The 12,380-nt window shown below is 38.7% G+C and overlaps 1 protein-coding gene across 1 annotated transcript; it reads right to left on the bottom strand.

Annotated features, from left to right (window-relative positions):
* Positions 1 to 2: 2 nt before the first annotated feature.
* LOC138899759 (uncharacterized) lies at positions 3 to 1,025 on the bottom strand. The gene has a single exon (XM_070186448.1). The coding sequence runs from the start codon at positions 1,023 to 1,025 to the stop codon at positions 3 to 5; it is 1,023 nt and encodes a 340-aa protein (XP_070042549.1).
* Between the last annotated feature and the right edge of the window lie 11,355 nt (positions 1,026 to 12,380).

Here is a 12,380-nt window from a genome sequence, read left to right as displayed (position 1 = left end):
AATTAGACACTAGTCGAGCCCATTAAAGACTTGTAGAAATCCAATATTTCTTTTTTGATATCTCCTATGTTCACTAGCTTCATTCCTTGCAGAGAGTTAATCTCTAGCATTTGCTTGGTCTGCTGCTTATCTTTCATCACAGCTGAGAAGTATTTATTATTTAAGTCCCCAAGCTTTATCCAGTTAGCTCTAGATTTTTGTTGCAAAGAACTTTCTTCAATCATAGACCACTTTTCAAGTTGTTGCAAGCATTCCCTCTCCTGTTCAGCTAGGCTATCTGAATAGCGATTGTGCATCCTCCCTTGTATGTCCTTTAAATATTCTTGAGTAATCTTCTCTGATATCCCTTTAAACTCCTCAGAGTTCAACTTTTTAAGATTTGCTTTAAGCTCCTTCATTTTAAGCCATACATTTTTCATTTTCTCTGTTGCTTTATTTCTAGTCCATCCAGCTTCCACTAATTGTTTGAATTGAGTGTGTTCTGCCCATATGTTGAAGAACCTGAATGGAACTTTTATGTTTCTCATGGTGGCTCTCATTTGAATGAGCATAGGTGCATGATCACACATATCTGGCTCACCATATTCTGTACTCAAGTGTCCATAGCTGAGCATCCACTCATCATTAGCTAGTTCTTTTTTCAATCTGCTACATATTCTATCACTGCCCTGTTGTTTAGTTGACCAAGTGTAATAGTCTCCTTTCCATGGTATTTTACTTAGTGAGAGGTTGTGATAGCAATCTGCAAAATCCTTAATTTCCGTGAATGTTACTGGTACTCCATAAAGCCTATCTTGGGGATATAGAATTGCATTGAAATCCCCACATATTAACCATGGCTTGTTAATCCTAGATGCCAGAGTATTTAATTGGGTCCACATAGTCTTTCTTTGTTCAATTGTATTAAAACCATAGACCACTATTACTAAGCAGTCCACTCCATTTTGTTTCCCAATGATATAGCAATGTATACATTGTGCTTGGCTTGCCAATTTCTTGATGCTATATACCCTACTGTCCCACATAACCCAAATTCTCTCATTATTTGCATCACTCTAGTTGTTGATCATACGCCATGTAGGAGCAATTTTTCCAGCAATACATTGTGCATTATTCTCTTTAATTTTAATTTCCACCATCTGCTATTTTTATGTGATTTTCTATGAGGTACTGTTTGATCTCCTTCTGTTTGTACCTCTTATTTATTTCCCTTACATTCCAAATCAACCAAGTCATTGAGTGATGTTTAGTCCTCCTCTTGTATCAGGAGGCATTACATTACCCACTTGCTTCTCATTCATATGAATAACTTGAAAGCCATTCTTTGTTGACACAGCATAAACTCCTTCTGTATTTGCCATTGTCTCTTGCTGCTCCTCACTCCTCTCATTTTTCTCTCCTTCAGTACTTTGGTATTCTGTCCTCCTCTTCCTTGGACTATTTTCTTTACTCTTTGGCTGCAACCACTCTCCTTCTACATCCTTTGCAGTTGCCTTTCCTTTATGTATCTGTGTGTTTTTTGCCCCTGCATCTACTTGTTGGTCAGCCATTCTTATGCTACCTGTAGGTTGTTGCTGTATTACTCCCTTTGCTACCCATGTTTGGACTGTTTTTGTTGGCTTCCTTCTCTTTAATGGTTGACCATCTTGCTCAGTTTTTCTTTTCAGACAATCATGCCCAATTTTCAGGCACTCAGTATAAAACTCTGGCTTCCATTCAAATTTCACTGCCTGCTGGAATTGTCTTCCAGATGGATCCATCAGTCACTTCAGTAGGTAAAGTTTTAGTGACATTTACCTCAATCAAAATTCTAGCATAGGAGATTCTCTTTTGATTGGCTGTACAAGCATCAACAAACAATGGGTACCTATGGTACTGGCCATTCTGCTTAGTTCTTTACACAACCCCAACAATTCATAGGGAGTTTAGGAAACTTGACGCATAGTGTCACTTCAGTTAGAACTTCAGCATTGAAGTCGAAGTCTGGGGTCTATTGTTTTATGACAATCGATCTAATGTTAATACTATATGGTCCCCCATAGTTGTTTGAAATTTGACAATGTAATAGCCTTCCTCATGGAGGTATAGTTCTGGTTCAGCAATGTTGTTCCAATTCTGCAACATATATCTCTTCATATAGTTATACCCATGTGCTTCACCAATTACGTATACAATCATTGCTCTTCTCCACTTTTCCGTTTCTATTACGATTTCTGATTTATCTAATTTAGCAACAAATTGACCATTTATCACTTCTGGTGGAATATAAGATAAATTCATATCATTTTTTGCCAGACGATTCCCTACAAATAGTTTTGTCCACGGTGCTGGATCACACTCTTCTTTTCCCAATTTTTACGGTTTGGGTTGTGCTACACCCTCACCATCTCCTGCTGCTTCACTTCGATTAGCTTTCGTTTTTGTTGAAATCAGTTGATCTCCTTTTGAATTTGACTGTCTTTCTCCACTCTTTGTTGTCTCATGGATAATTGCATGATTCCCACTTCGATTCAATTCCCCTCAAGTTATATCACAGGAGTAGGTACCTGAACTCCACTCAGATTCAGATTCTCTCTTGTATTTGATGAACACGCTTGTACATATGATTGAATCCCACTCAGATTCAATTTCTTCGATGCCCCAACACTTATTCCATGTGAGCCCAGATCGATTGACCTAAATTGAAATTGATTCCCAATCGGTGTTACCACTTGTTGGGTATTCCCCTGTTTTAGGGTTTTTGCTATCACTCTCGCACTGACCGAGCTTCCAACAGTCACGCATGGCTATTTTCGAGGTCGTCCTTTCCTCCCTCCCATGGCTATCCACGTTCGACATACGTTAGCTTAACATGCGCCGAGAGCTTTTGAGAGAGAATAACATAAGATTCTACTCATATATTATTATAATGAGTATATTATTGTAATTCACTAGCATGTAGCGAGGTGAGTATTTGTGAGGATGCATTTTGATCTATATATATATTTTTGAATCAAAGCTCGAGTTGTGGTTCAATATTTGAAAATAGTAAACAACAGCAATAACCATAACAATAATAATAACAATAATAATAATAATAATAATAATAATAATAATAATAGTAATTATAATAATGAATTATTTAGCTCATGATATCTATTTTTTGTTGAGATTTTCCGATCTGTTTATTTTTTCAGTCTACTACTTTCTTTTTGTTCTGGCTTAATATAGTTTTAATCTTCTTCAAGTCTGCATACGGTCGAAATAGATTTCGGCCTTCCTACGTTCGATCGAGTTCGAGAGTTAAAAAGTCGGAATTAGATTTTTGGGAGTGAGCTCCGAAGTCGTTACTAACGAGCCTCGAGCCCAAAGGTCGATCAAGGAGTTGTCTCGATAACGCTATCGAGCCCGTGGCCGAATCGATCCGCAAGGCACTGCTTCGAGGTCGGAAATGCGCGGCGCCCATCTCCAAGGTCGGACTCGAGCCAAGACCGAAAGGCCCAACCCAGTAACGAGCTCGAGCCAGTATCGAGCTCACAGACAAGAGCCGTTGTGACCGCACCAAGAGAGAGAATCTTGGCAGGAATCAAGGAAGAGACAAGTCATCATGGGCCTTCCACTATATGTTTTATTTTATTGTTTTTTGTGATAACCCTCTTCTTTAAAAGGGGGAATCCTTGTAAGCTAAGGGCAGAGACAAAAAAAACGAATCACTTCTCAGATTGAAAGATATCCCTTTGCGTTTGCTTTACTTTATCTCATTTATTCTTATTGCCCACTATTTGCATTCTCATAGTCAAGAATATACGTATCTCTATTTCTCTACACGATTTATATCGAATTGTATCGCATATCCTTAGAACCACACACAAAATCTAATGTTATTCGATTTTTCCGGTAAATAATTTGGCGCCCACCGTGGGGCTAAGGGTAACAGTGATCGTTTGATACAAATCTAAAGTACATGCCAGCTTACAACTTCAAATCAGCAATGGCTTTACTTATCGACCACGAAGCCGGCCTTCAAGATGAAACCAACAACTTGGCACCCGGGACCGGAAGGCCAGTCAACGATGGCACCGAGGATGAATCGAAGTACCCGAAATTCAAGCCGAAATACCATTGGATGTCAATTCACAAATAGCTTTAGAGGCGAATCAACATTCCAAACCGGAAAGAAGCATTCAGGGCAGTATTCGATCCGTAGCCCGAGACACCCAAAACGCAGGGAAAATCGGGGCCAGCTTACGTATGATCTTCGAGATGCTACAAGCCCAACAAGTAGTGATAGCTTAGTTACAGAGCCAAACTCGCGCACAAAGCAGGCCGGATTCCAATCCACTTCGAGAAGTTACCCCCAGAACAGAGCCCGCCATAGTGAAATCAAACGAACAAGAATCAGGGACTACTCCCGGAATTACTAAATTGTTCAAGGAACGATATTGTTCATTAGGTCAATTTTGATGGCCCAGTAGAATTTTAGGCGATTCGGATCTGGTAGCCCGGATTCATGCAGGTGGGGTGGACTATAGCACACGAAAATTTAGAAATCAGTCAGAATTTTAGTTTTTTGGCCCTAAAATGCCAAAACCTGAGGATCAGTAATGCTGAAGCCATGCCAATTGTTCATTAGGTCAATTTTATGGCCCAGTAAAATTTTAGGCGACTCGGATCCGGTAGCCTAAATTCATGCAGATGGCGTGGACTATATGACACGAAAATTTAGAAATCGTCCCGAATTTCAGTTTTTTCTGCCCTAAAATCTCAAAAGCTGAGGAACAGTCATGCAAAAGCCATGCCTATTATTCATTAGGTCATTTTTTATGGCTCCGCAAAATTTTAGGCGATTCAGATCTGGTAGCCCGGATTCATCCAGATGACATCGACTATAGCACACGAATATTTGGAAATCATCCCGAATTTCAGTTTTTTTGCCATAAAATGCCAAATACTAAGGAACGATCTTGCTGAAGCCATGACTATTATTCATTTGGTCATTTTTAAAGGCCCCACAAAATTTTAGGTGATTCGGATCCGGTAACCCGGAGATGGCCTGGATTATGCACACGAAATTTTAGAAATTGGCTCGAATTCCAATTTTTCTGTCCTAAAATGCCAAAAAACGAGGAACGGTCATGCCGCGAAGCCATAACTATTGTTAATTAGGTCATTTTTGATGACCCCACAAGCTTTTTGGCGCTTCAGATTGGTAGCCCAGATTCATGAAGATGGTCCAAAATATTTTTAGGCGATTCAGGTCCGGTCGCTCGGATGCATGTAGATGGCGTGGGATATAGCACACGCAAATCTGATAATCGGGCAGAATTTCTGTTTTATGACCCTAAAACACCAAAAAAATGAGGAATGGTCATGGCGGGACGATAACTATTGTTCCTTAGGTCGGTTTTGATGGTCCGACAAATTTTTTGGCGATTCAGGTCTGTTCGCCCGAATGTATACAGATGGCATGGGCTATAGCACACGAAAATCTGGGAATCAGGCGGAATTCCAGTTTTATGGCCCTACAATGCCAAAAAATGAGGAACAATGATAGCGAGGGGATGACTATTGTTCCTTAGGTCATTTTTGATGGTCCGACAAAATTTTAGGCAATTCAAGTCTGGTCGCCATAATACATGCAGATGACGTGGGTTAAAACACACAAAAATATGAGAATCAGACGGAATTACAATTTTATGGCCCTAAAACGCCAAAAAATGAGGAACGGTCATGGCGCGACGATGACTATTGTTCCTTAGGTCATTTTTGATGGTATGACAAAATCTTAGGCGATTCGAGTCTGGTCGCCTAGATGCATGAAGATAGCATGGGCAATAGCAAACGAAAATATAGGAATCTAGCAGAATTTCAGTTCTATGGCCCTAAAATACCAAAAAATGAGGAACGGTCATGGCGAGGCGATGACTAAGTTCCTTAGGTCATTTTTGATGGCCCGACTAAATTTTGTGCGATTTGGGTCTGGTCGCCCAGATGTATGCAGATGGCGATGACTATTGTTCCTTAGGTCATTTTTGATGGTCCCCGAAATAATTTTAGGCGAATCGGGTCTAGTTGCCCGAATGTATGTAGATGGCGTAGACTATAACACACGAAAATCTAGGAATCCGATGAAATTCCAGTTTTATGGTCCTAAAACGCCAAAAAATAAGGAAAAGTAATGGCAAGGCGATGACTGTTGTTCCTTGGGTCATTTTTTAAGGTCCAACAAAATTTAAAGCGATTCGGGTCCGGTCGTCCGGATGCATGCATAATTTGGGAATTGAGTGGAATTCTAGTTTTATGGCCCTAATATGCCATAAAATGAGGAACTGTCATGGAATGGCGATGACTATTGTACCTTAGGTCATTTTTGATTGTCCGGCAAAATTTTAGGCGATTCGGGTTCGGTCGCCGAATGCATCAGATGATGCATACGAAAATTTGAGAATTGGGCGGAATTCCAGTTTTATGGCCCTAAAATGCCAAATAACGAGTAACGGTCATGGAAAGGCGGTGACTATTGTTCCTTAGTCTATTTTTGATGCTTCGGCAAAATTTTAGATGGTCTGGATCCGGTCGCCCGGTCCCATGCATAAGGCGTGGACACGAAGATCATAGAATCGGGCGTAATTCCAGTTTTACGGCCCTAAAACACCAAAATATTAGTAACAGTCATGGCGAGACAGTGACTATTGTTCCTTAGGTCATTTATGGTGGGACGATGAAATTTTAGGCGATCCGACTCCGGTCGCTTGGGCCCATGCAGAAGGCGTGGGCTCACACGAATATCTTGGAATCAGGCAGAATTCTATTTTCATGGTCCTAAAATGCCAAAAAATGAGTAACGCTCATGGCGAGGCAGTGAATATTTTTCCTTAGGTTATTTTTGATGGGCCGATAAAATTTTAGCCGATCTGGGTCTGGTCGCTCGAGCCCATGTAGAAGGCATGGGCTTTAACACACAAAAATATTAGAATCGGGCGAAATTCCAGTTTTATGGCCCTAAAACCCTAGAAAATTAGTAATGGTCATGGCGAGACAGTGACTATTGTTCCTTAGGTCATTTGTGATGGGCCGACAAAATTTTAGGCGATCCGGAGCCAATCGTCCGGGCCCATACAGAAGGCGTGGGCTATAGCACACGAAAATCTGGGAATCAGACAGAAATAAGCAAAAAAATGAGGAACGGTCATGGCGAGGTGGTGATTATTGTTCCCTAAGTCATTTTTGATGGTCCGGCAAAATTTTAGGCGATCAGGGTTTGGTCTCCCGGGCCCATGCAGAAGGTGTGTGCTATAACACACGAAAATCTGAGAATCAGACGGAATTCTAGTTGTATGGCCGTAAGACGCCAAAAACTGAGTAAAAGTCATGGCGAGGCAGTGATTACTGTTCTTTAGGTTATTTTTGATGGGTCAGTAAAATTTTAGCCAATCCAGGTCCGATCGCCCGGGCCCATACAAAAGGCGTGGGCTATAGCACATGAAAATCTGGAAATCGGGCGGAATTCCAGTTTTATGGCCCTAACACACTAAAAAATTAGTAACAGTCATGGCGAGGCGGTGACTATAATCCCATAGGTCATTTTTGATGGTCCAACAAAATTTTAGGTGATCCGGGTCCGGTCGCCTCGGCCCATGTAGAAGACATGGGCTATAACACATGAAAATCTGGAAATCGGGCAGAATTCTAATTTTATAGCCCTTAAACACCAAATAATGAGGAACGGTCATGGCAAGGCGGTGACTATTGTTCCTTAGGTTATTTTTGATGGGCTAGCAAAATTTTAGGCGATTCAGGTCTGGTCGCCCGGGCCCATGTTGAAGACGTGGGCTATATAGCACAAGAAAATATGGGAATTAGGCGGAATTCATGTTTTCGGTCCTAAAATGCCAAAATACGAGGAATGGTCATGGCGAGGCATTGACTATTGTTCCTTAGGTCATTTTTGATGGTCCGTAAAAATTTTAGGAGATCCGAGTACTATTGCTCGGGCCCATGCAGAAAATATTAAAAAAATAAGCTAACCCTCGAAATAATAAAGTCTGCCAGTGATTCCGCATCTGCCGACCAAATAGTCGCATATGCAACATTGCTGTTGAAACAAAATGCTCGCATCTGCGAGCCTCCCACACTGGCCTAGCATCGCATCTTTGATCCAACATTCGCTTTTGCGCTATCTTAGATACGACCACAATAACGCATATGTGAACCTCCATCCCCAAGGCCAACCTTGCGGATGTGACCCAACCCCGCAAATGCAAACCCCATAGATGTGCTACAGGCTTTGCTTTTGCGACCTCGCACCTGCGCAATAAGTACCACAGGTGCGACAAACTAGAACCATAACTGCTAATGGACCCTAAAATGGTCTGGAACCATCCTGAAACACACCCGAGCCCCCTGTGCCCACCCCAATTATACCAACAAGTACTAATACCTTATCCAAACTTATCCAAATTCTAAAAATACCACAACTAACATCAAAACCAAGAATCGACGATCAAACTCCATCTCTTAACGTCCAAACTTTCTAACTTCGCCAAACTCGTCCGAATCATACCTAATCATTCTGGATTACTAACAAATTTTGCACACAAGTTATGAATAGAGAAATAAACCCATGTAAAGTCCAAGAATACCTCGAATCCCGATAACATCAATGTCAACTCTCCGTCAACTTATGAACTCTCCAAACCTTCCAATTGCCAACTTTCGGCAAATAGACCGTCTAAGAACCTCCAAATTCAAATATGAACATACGCCTAAGTTCAAAATTACCATAATCATCAAATAACCAATCCGAAAGTGTTTACTCAAAGTCAAACCTTGGTCAACCCTTACAACTTAAGCCTCCAAAAATAAGACTAGGTGTCCTAATTCTATCTCAAACCTTCCCGAAGCCAAACCAACTATCCTTGCAAGTCACAAAAAAACAAACAAACATACGGGGAATCATCAAATAGTTGAACAAGGCTCAAATATATAAAGCAATCGGTCGGGTCGTTACACTCATATGGGTTCGGTACCGATCATGAGAGAGTTCCTGGAGATGTTCCTAATGGATTTTTTAGGTATGCCACCGAATAGGATATTTATTTTGTTATTGAATTAGTTCCAGGCACTTAGCCCATATGTATTCTACCATATCACATGGCTCCGACTGAGTTGAAGGAGATGAAGAAACAATTGCATGATTTGCTTGGAAAGGGGTTCATTAGACTAAGTATTTCTTTTTGGGTGCACCTATGTTGTTTGTGAGGATTGATGATTGTACTATGAGGATGTGCATTTATTATAGATAGCTGAACAAGGTTACTATAAAGAACAAATATACATTACCTCGTATTGATGATTTGTTTGATCAACTTCAAGGTGATAAGGTGTTCTCTAAGATTGACTTGAGATAGTGTTACCAAATCAGGTGAAGATTAGGGTTTCAGATATCCCTAATATGGCTCATTATGGCCATTATGAGTTCTTGGTGGTACTATTTGGTTTGACTAATTCTCCAACGACATTCATAGATTTGATAAATCGGGTGTTCAGGTCTTATTTAGGCTCTTTTGTGATAGTGTTCATTGATGACGTCTTGGTTTACTCTCGTAGTATAGAGGAGCATGAGCAACATTTGAGGATTGTGTTCCGTGTGCCACAGGGATGCTTTCATTTTATTTGACCCTAGTTCCACTTATTCATATGTGTCATCATACTTTGATCGTTATTTGGATGTTCCTCGTGATTATTTAGATATGCATGTTCATGCATCTACACCGGTGGGTGATTCTATTGTGGTGGACTATGTATATCGGCAGTGTATGGTTACCATTGGGGGCTATGATACTAGAGTTGATCTCTTATTGCTCAGCATGGTAGATTTTGATTTGATTTTGGGCATGAATTTGTTTTTACCATATTACGATATTCTTGATTGCCATGCTAAGACCGTGACATTGGCGATGCCGGGGTTGCCGAGGTTGGAGTGGAGAGGCTACCTGGATCATGTTCCTAGTAGAGGTATCTTTTCTAAAGGCTCAATGAATGGTTGAGAATGGGTGTTTGGTGTATTTTGGCCTTCGCGAGATATATTAGTGCTGATACTCCTACTATTGAATCAGTCCCAGTAGTGACAGAGTTCACAGAGTTCATTGTTAATTAATCGTTATTATTTTCTTATAACATCTTATAATTTAGGGATCTTTACACAAATAGCCAGTCATATTTATTATTTACTTTTTTTCACATATGCATAGATTATACATTCATTATACATAATTATACACATATAATACATAAATTATATATACATTATACCTCCACCGGCTATTTTTAGTTTAAGCGGTTGGGTGGACGGCTATTTGGGTTAATTATTCTATAATTGAATAGCAATATACACGTGTTTCCCTTGATAGGTATGGGATTCTCAAGCAATAGATGTATTTGAGGAGCGACTAGGCAAGGCTGAGGAGTATTTAAAGATACATTCAGAAAAGGTAGAAAATCTTTGGATAATATTCATGGAAGTAAAACTTATTGTGCAGATGTTTTGAATCATCCAATTGCTGTCAAATGTTTTAATGTTTAGAATCTAATTATCTCCCATGTTATACATATATTTTCTCCTATGCTTTATTCTAAAATCTCTTTTGTTAAGTTCATTAGTATCTTGCAATTTTATAATCTCATGTGTAAGAGATCTAACATTTAGTCGTAAGAGATCTAACATTTAGTCGTAAGAGATTTCTTATACTTTATATATCAATCTCTTGTGTGAACAGAAATATCTCCTACATTGCAACAGAAGAATCTCCTGCATTTTATATTAATATCTTCTACAGTTTACTACACAAATCTCCTGCTTCAAATCGCCATGGTCGCAAGAGATCTATATCAAGGTCGTAAGAGATCATTAGTTGTTCATAAGAGATTAAGACCATAATATACACATTATCTTTCTTTTATTGTAACTTAGAGTTGGTATGAATAATTACTTGACAAGCATGATTGCACTTACTACCAACTAAATTTACAAGTTTCAAAAAGATAAATTGCGTTGTAGTTAAAAAATAATAAATATAATAAAGGGTGACCACTAAATATAACTTGAGAGATCTACTCATGGTCGCAAGAGATCTGTATCATGGTCGTAAGAGATCATTATTTGTTCATAAGATATTAAGACCACAATATACGCATTATCTTTCTTTCGTTGTAACTTGGGGGTTATTATGAATAATTACTTAACAAGTATGATCACACTTACTACCAACTGAATTTGGAAGTGTCAAAACGATAAATTGCGTTTTAATTAAAAAAATAATAAACATAATAAATGGTAATAAATAAATATAACTTGAGAGATCTACTCATGGTCGCAAGAGATCTATATCATGGCCGTAAGAGATCATTAGTTGTTCATAAGAGATTAAGACTATAATATACGCTAGGGGTGTCAATGGTTCAATTCGGCCAGTTATTTTATAAAATTTGTACCATATCAAGTTTTTCGGTTATTCTATTATGTATAACAAAAAATAGACATTTCGAAACCATCCCAATCATGTCGGTTTCTCTTCGGTATCGGTACGGTTTGGTTAATTTTCAGTATTTTTTTAAATATCATGTAAAATTTACCAGTAGAAGTAGAATGCAATAACATGTGTTCTTTTCGAATATCCATTGACACCTCTAATATACTCATTATCTTTTTTTCGTTGTAACTTGGAGTTATTATGAATAATTACTTGACAAGCATGATTGCACTTATTACCAACTAAATTTGGAAGTTTCAAAAAGATAAATTGCATTGTAGTTAAAAAATAATAAATATAATAAAGGGTGACCACTAAATATAACTTGAGAGATCTACTCATGATCGCAAGAGATCTGTATCATGGTCGTAAGAGATCATTATTTGTTCATAAGAGATTAACACCATAATATACGCATTATCTTTCTTTCGTTGTAATTTGGAGTTATTATGAATAATTACTTAACAAGCATGATCACAATTACTATCAACTAACTTTAGACGTTTCATTAAGATAAGTTGCGTTTTATTAAAAATAATAAACATAATAAAGGGTGACCACTAAATATAACTTGATAGATCTACTCATGGTCGTAAGAGATCGGTATCATGGTCGTAAGAGATCACTATTTGTTCATAAGAGATTAAGACCATAATATGCGCATTATCTTTCTTTCGTTGTTACTTGGAGTTATTATGAATAATTACTTAACAAGCATGATCGCACTTACTATCAACTAAATTTAGACGTTTCATTAAGATAAGTTGCATTTTATTAAAAAACAATAAACATAATAAAGGGTGACCACTAAATATAACTTGAGAGATCTACTCATGGTCGCAAGAGATATGTATCATGGTTGTAAGAGAT

This window comes from Nicotiana tomentosiformis, chromosome 10 (genome assembly GCF_000390325.3).
Source record: "Nicotiana tomentosiformis chromosome 10, ASM39032v3, whole genome shotgun sequence".
NCBI classification, from domain to species: Eukaryota; Viridiplantae; Streptophyta; class Magnoliopsida; order Solanales; family Solanaceae; genus Nicotiana; species Nicotiana tomentosiformis.
This window is presented reverse-complemented; position numbering and strand designations above follow the sequence as displayed.

Coding starts and splice junctions, on each gene's coding strand:
- LOC138899759 (XM_070186448.1), bottom strand. CDS start 1,025: ATGTGGGACAGTAGGGTATATAGCATCAAGAAATTGGCAAGCCAAGCA.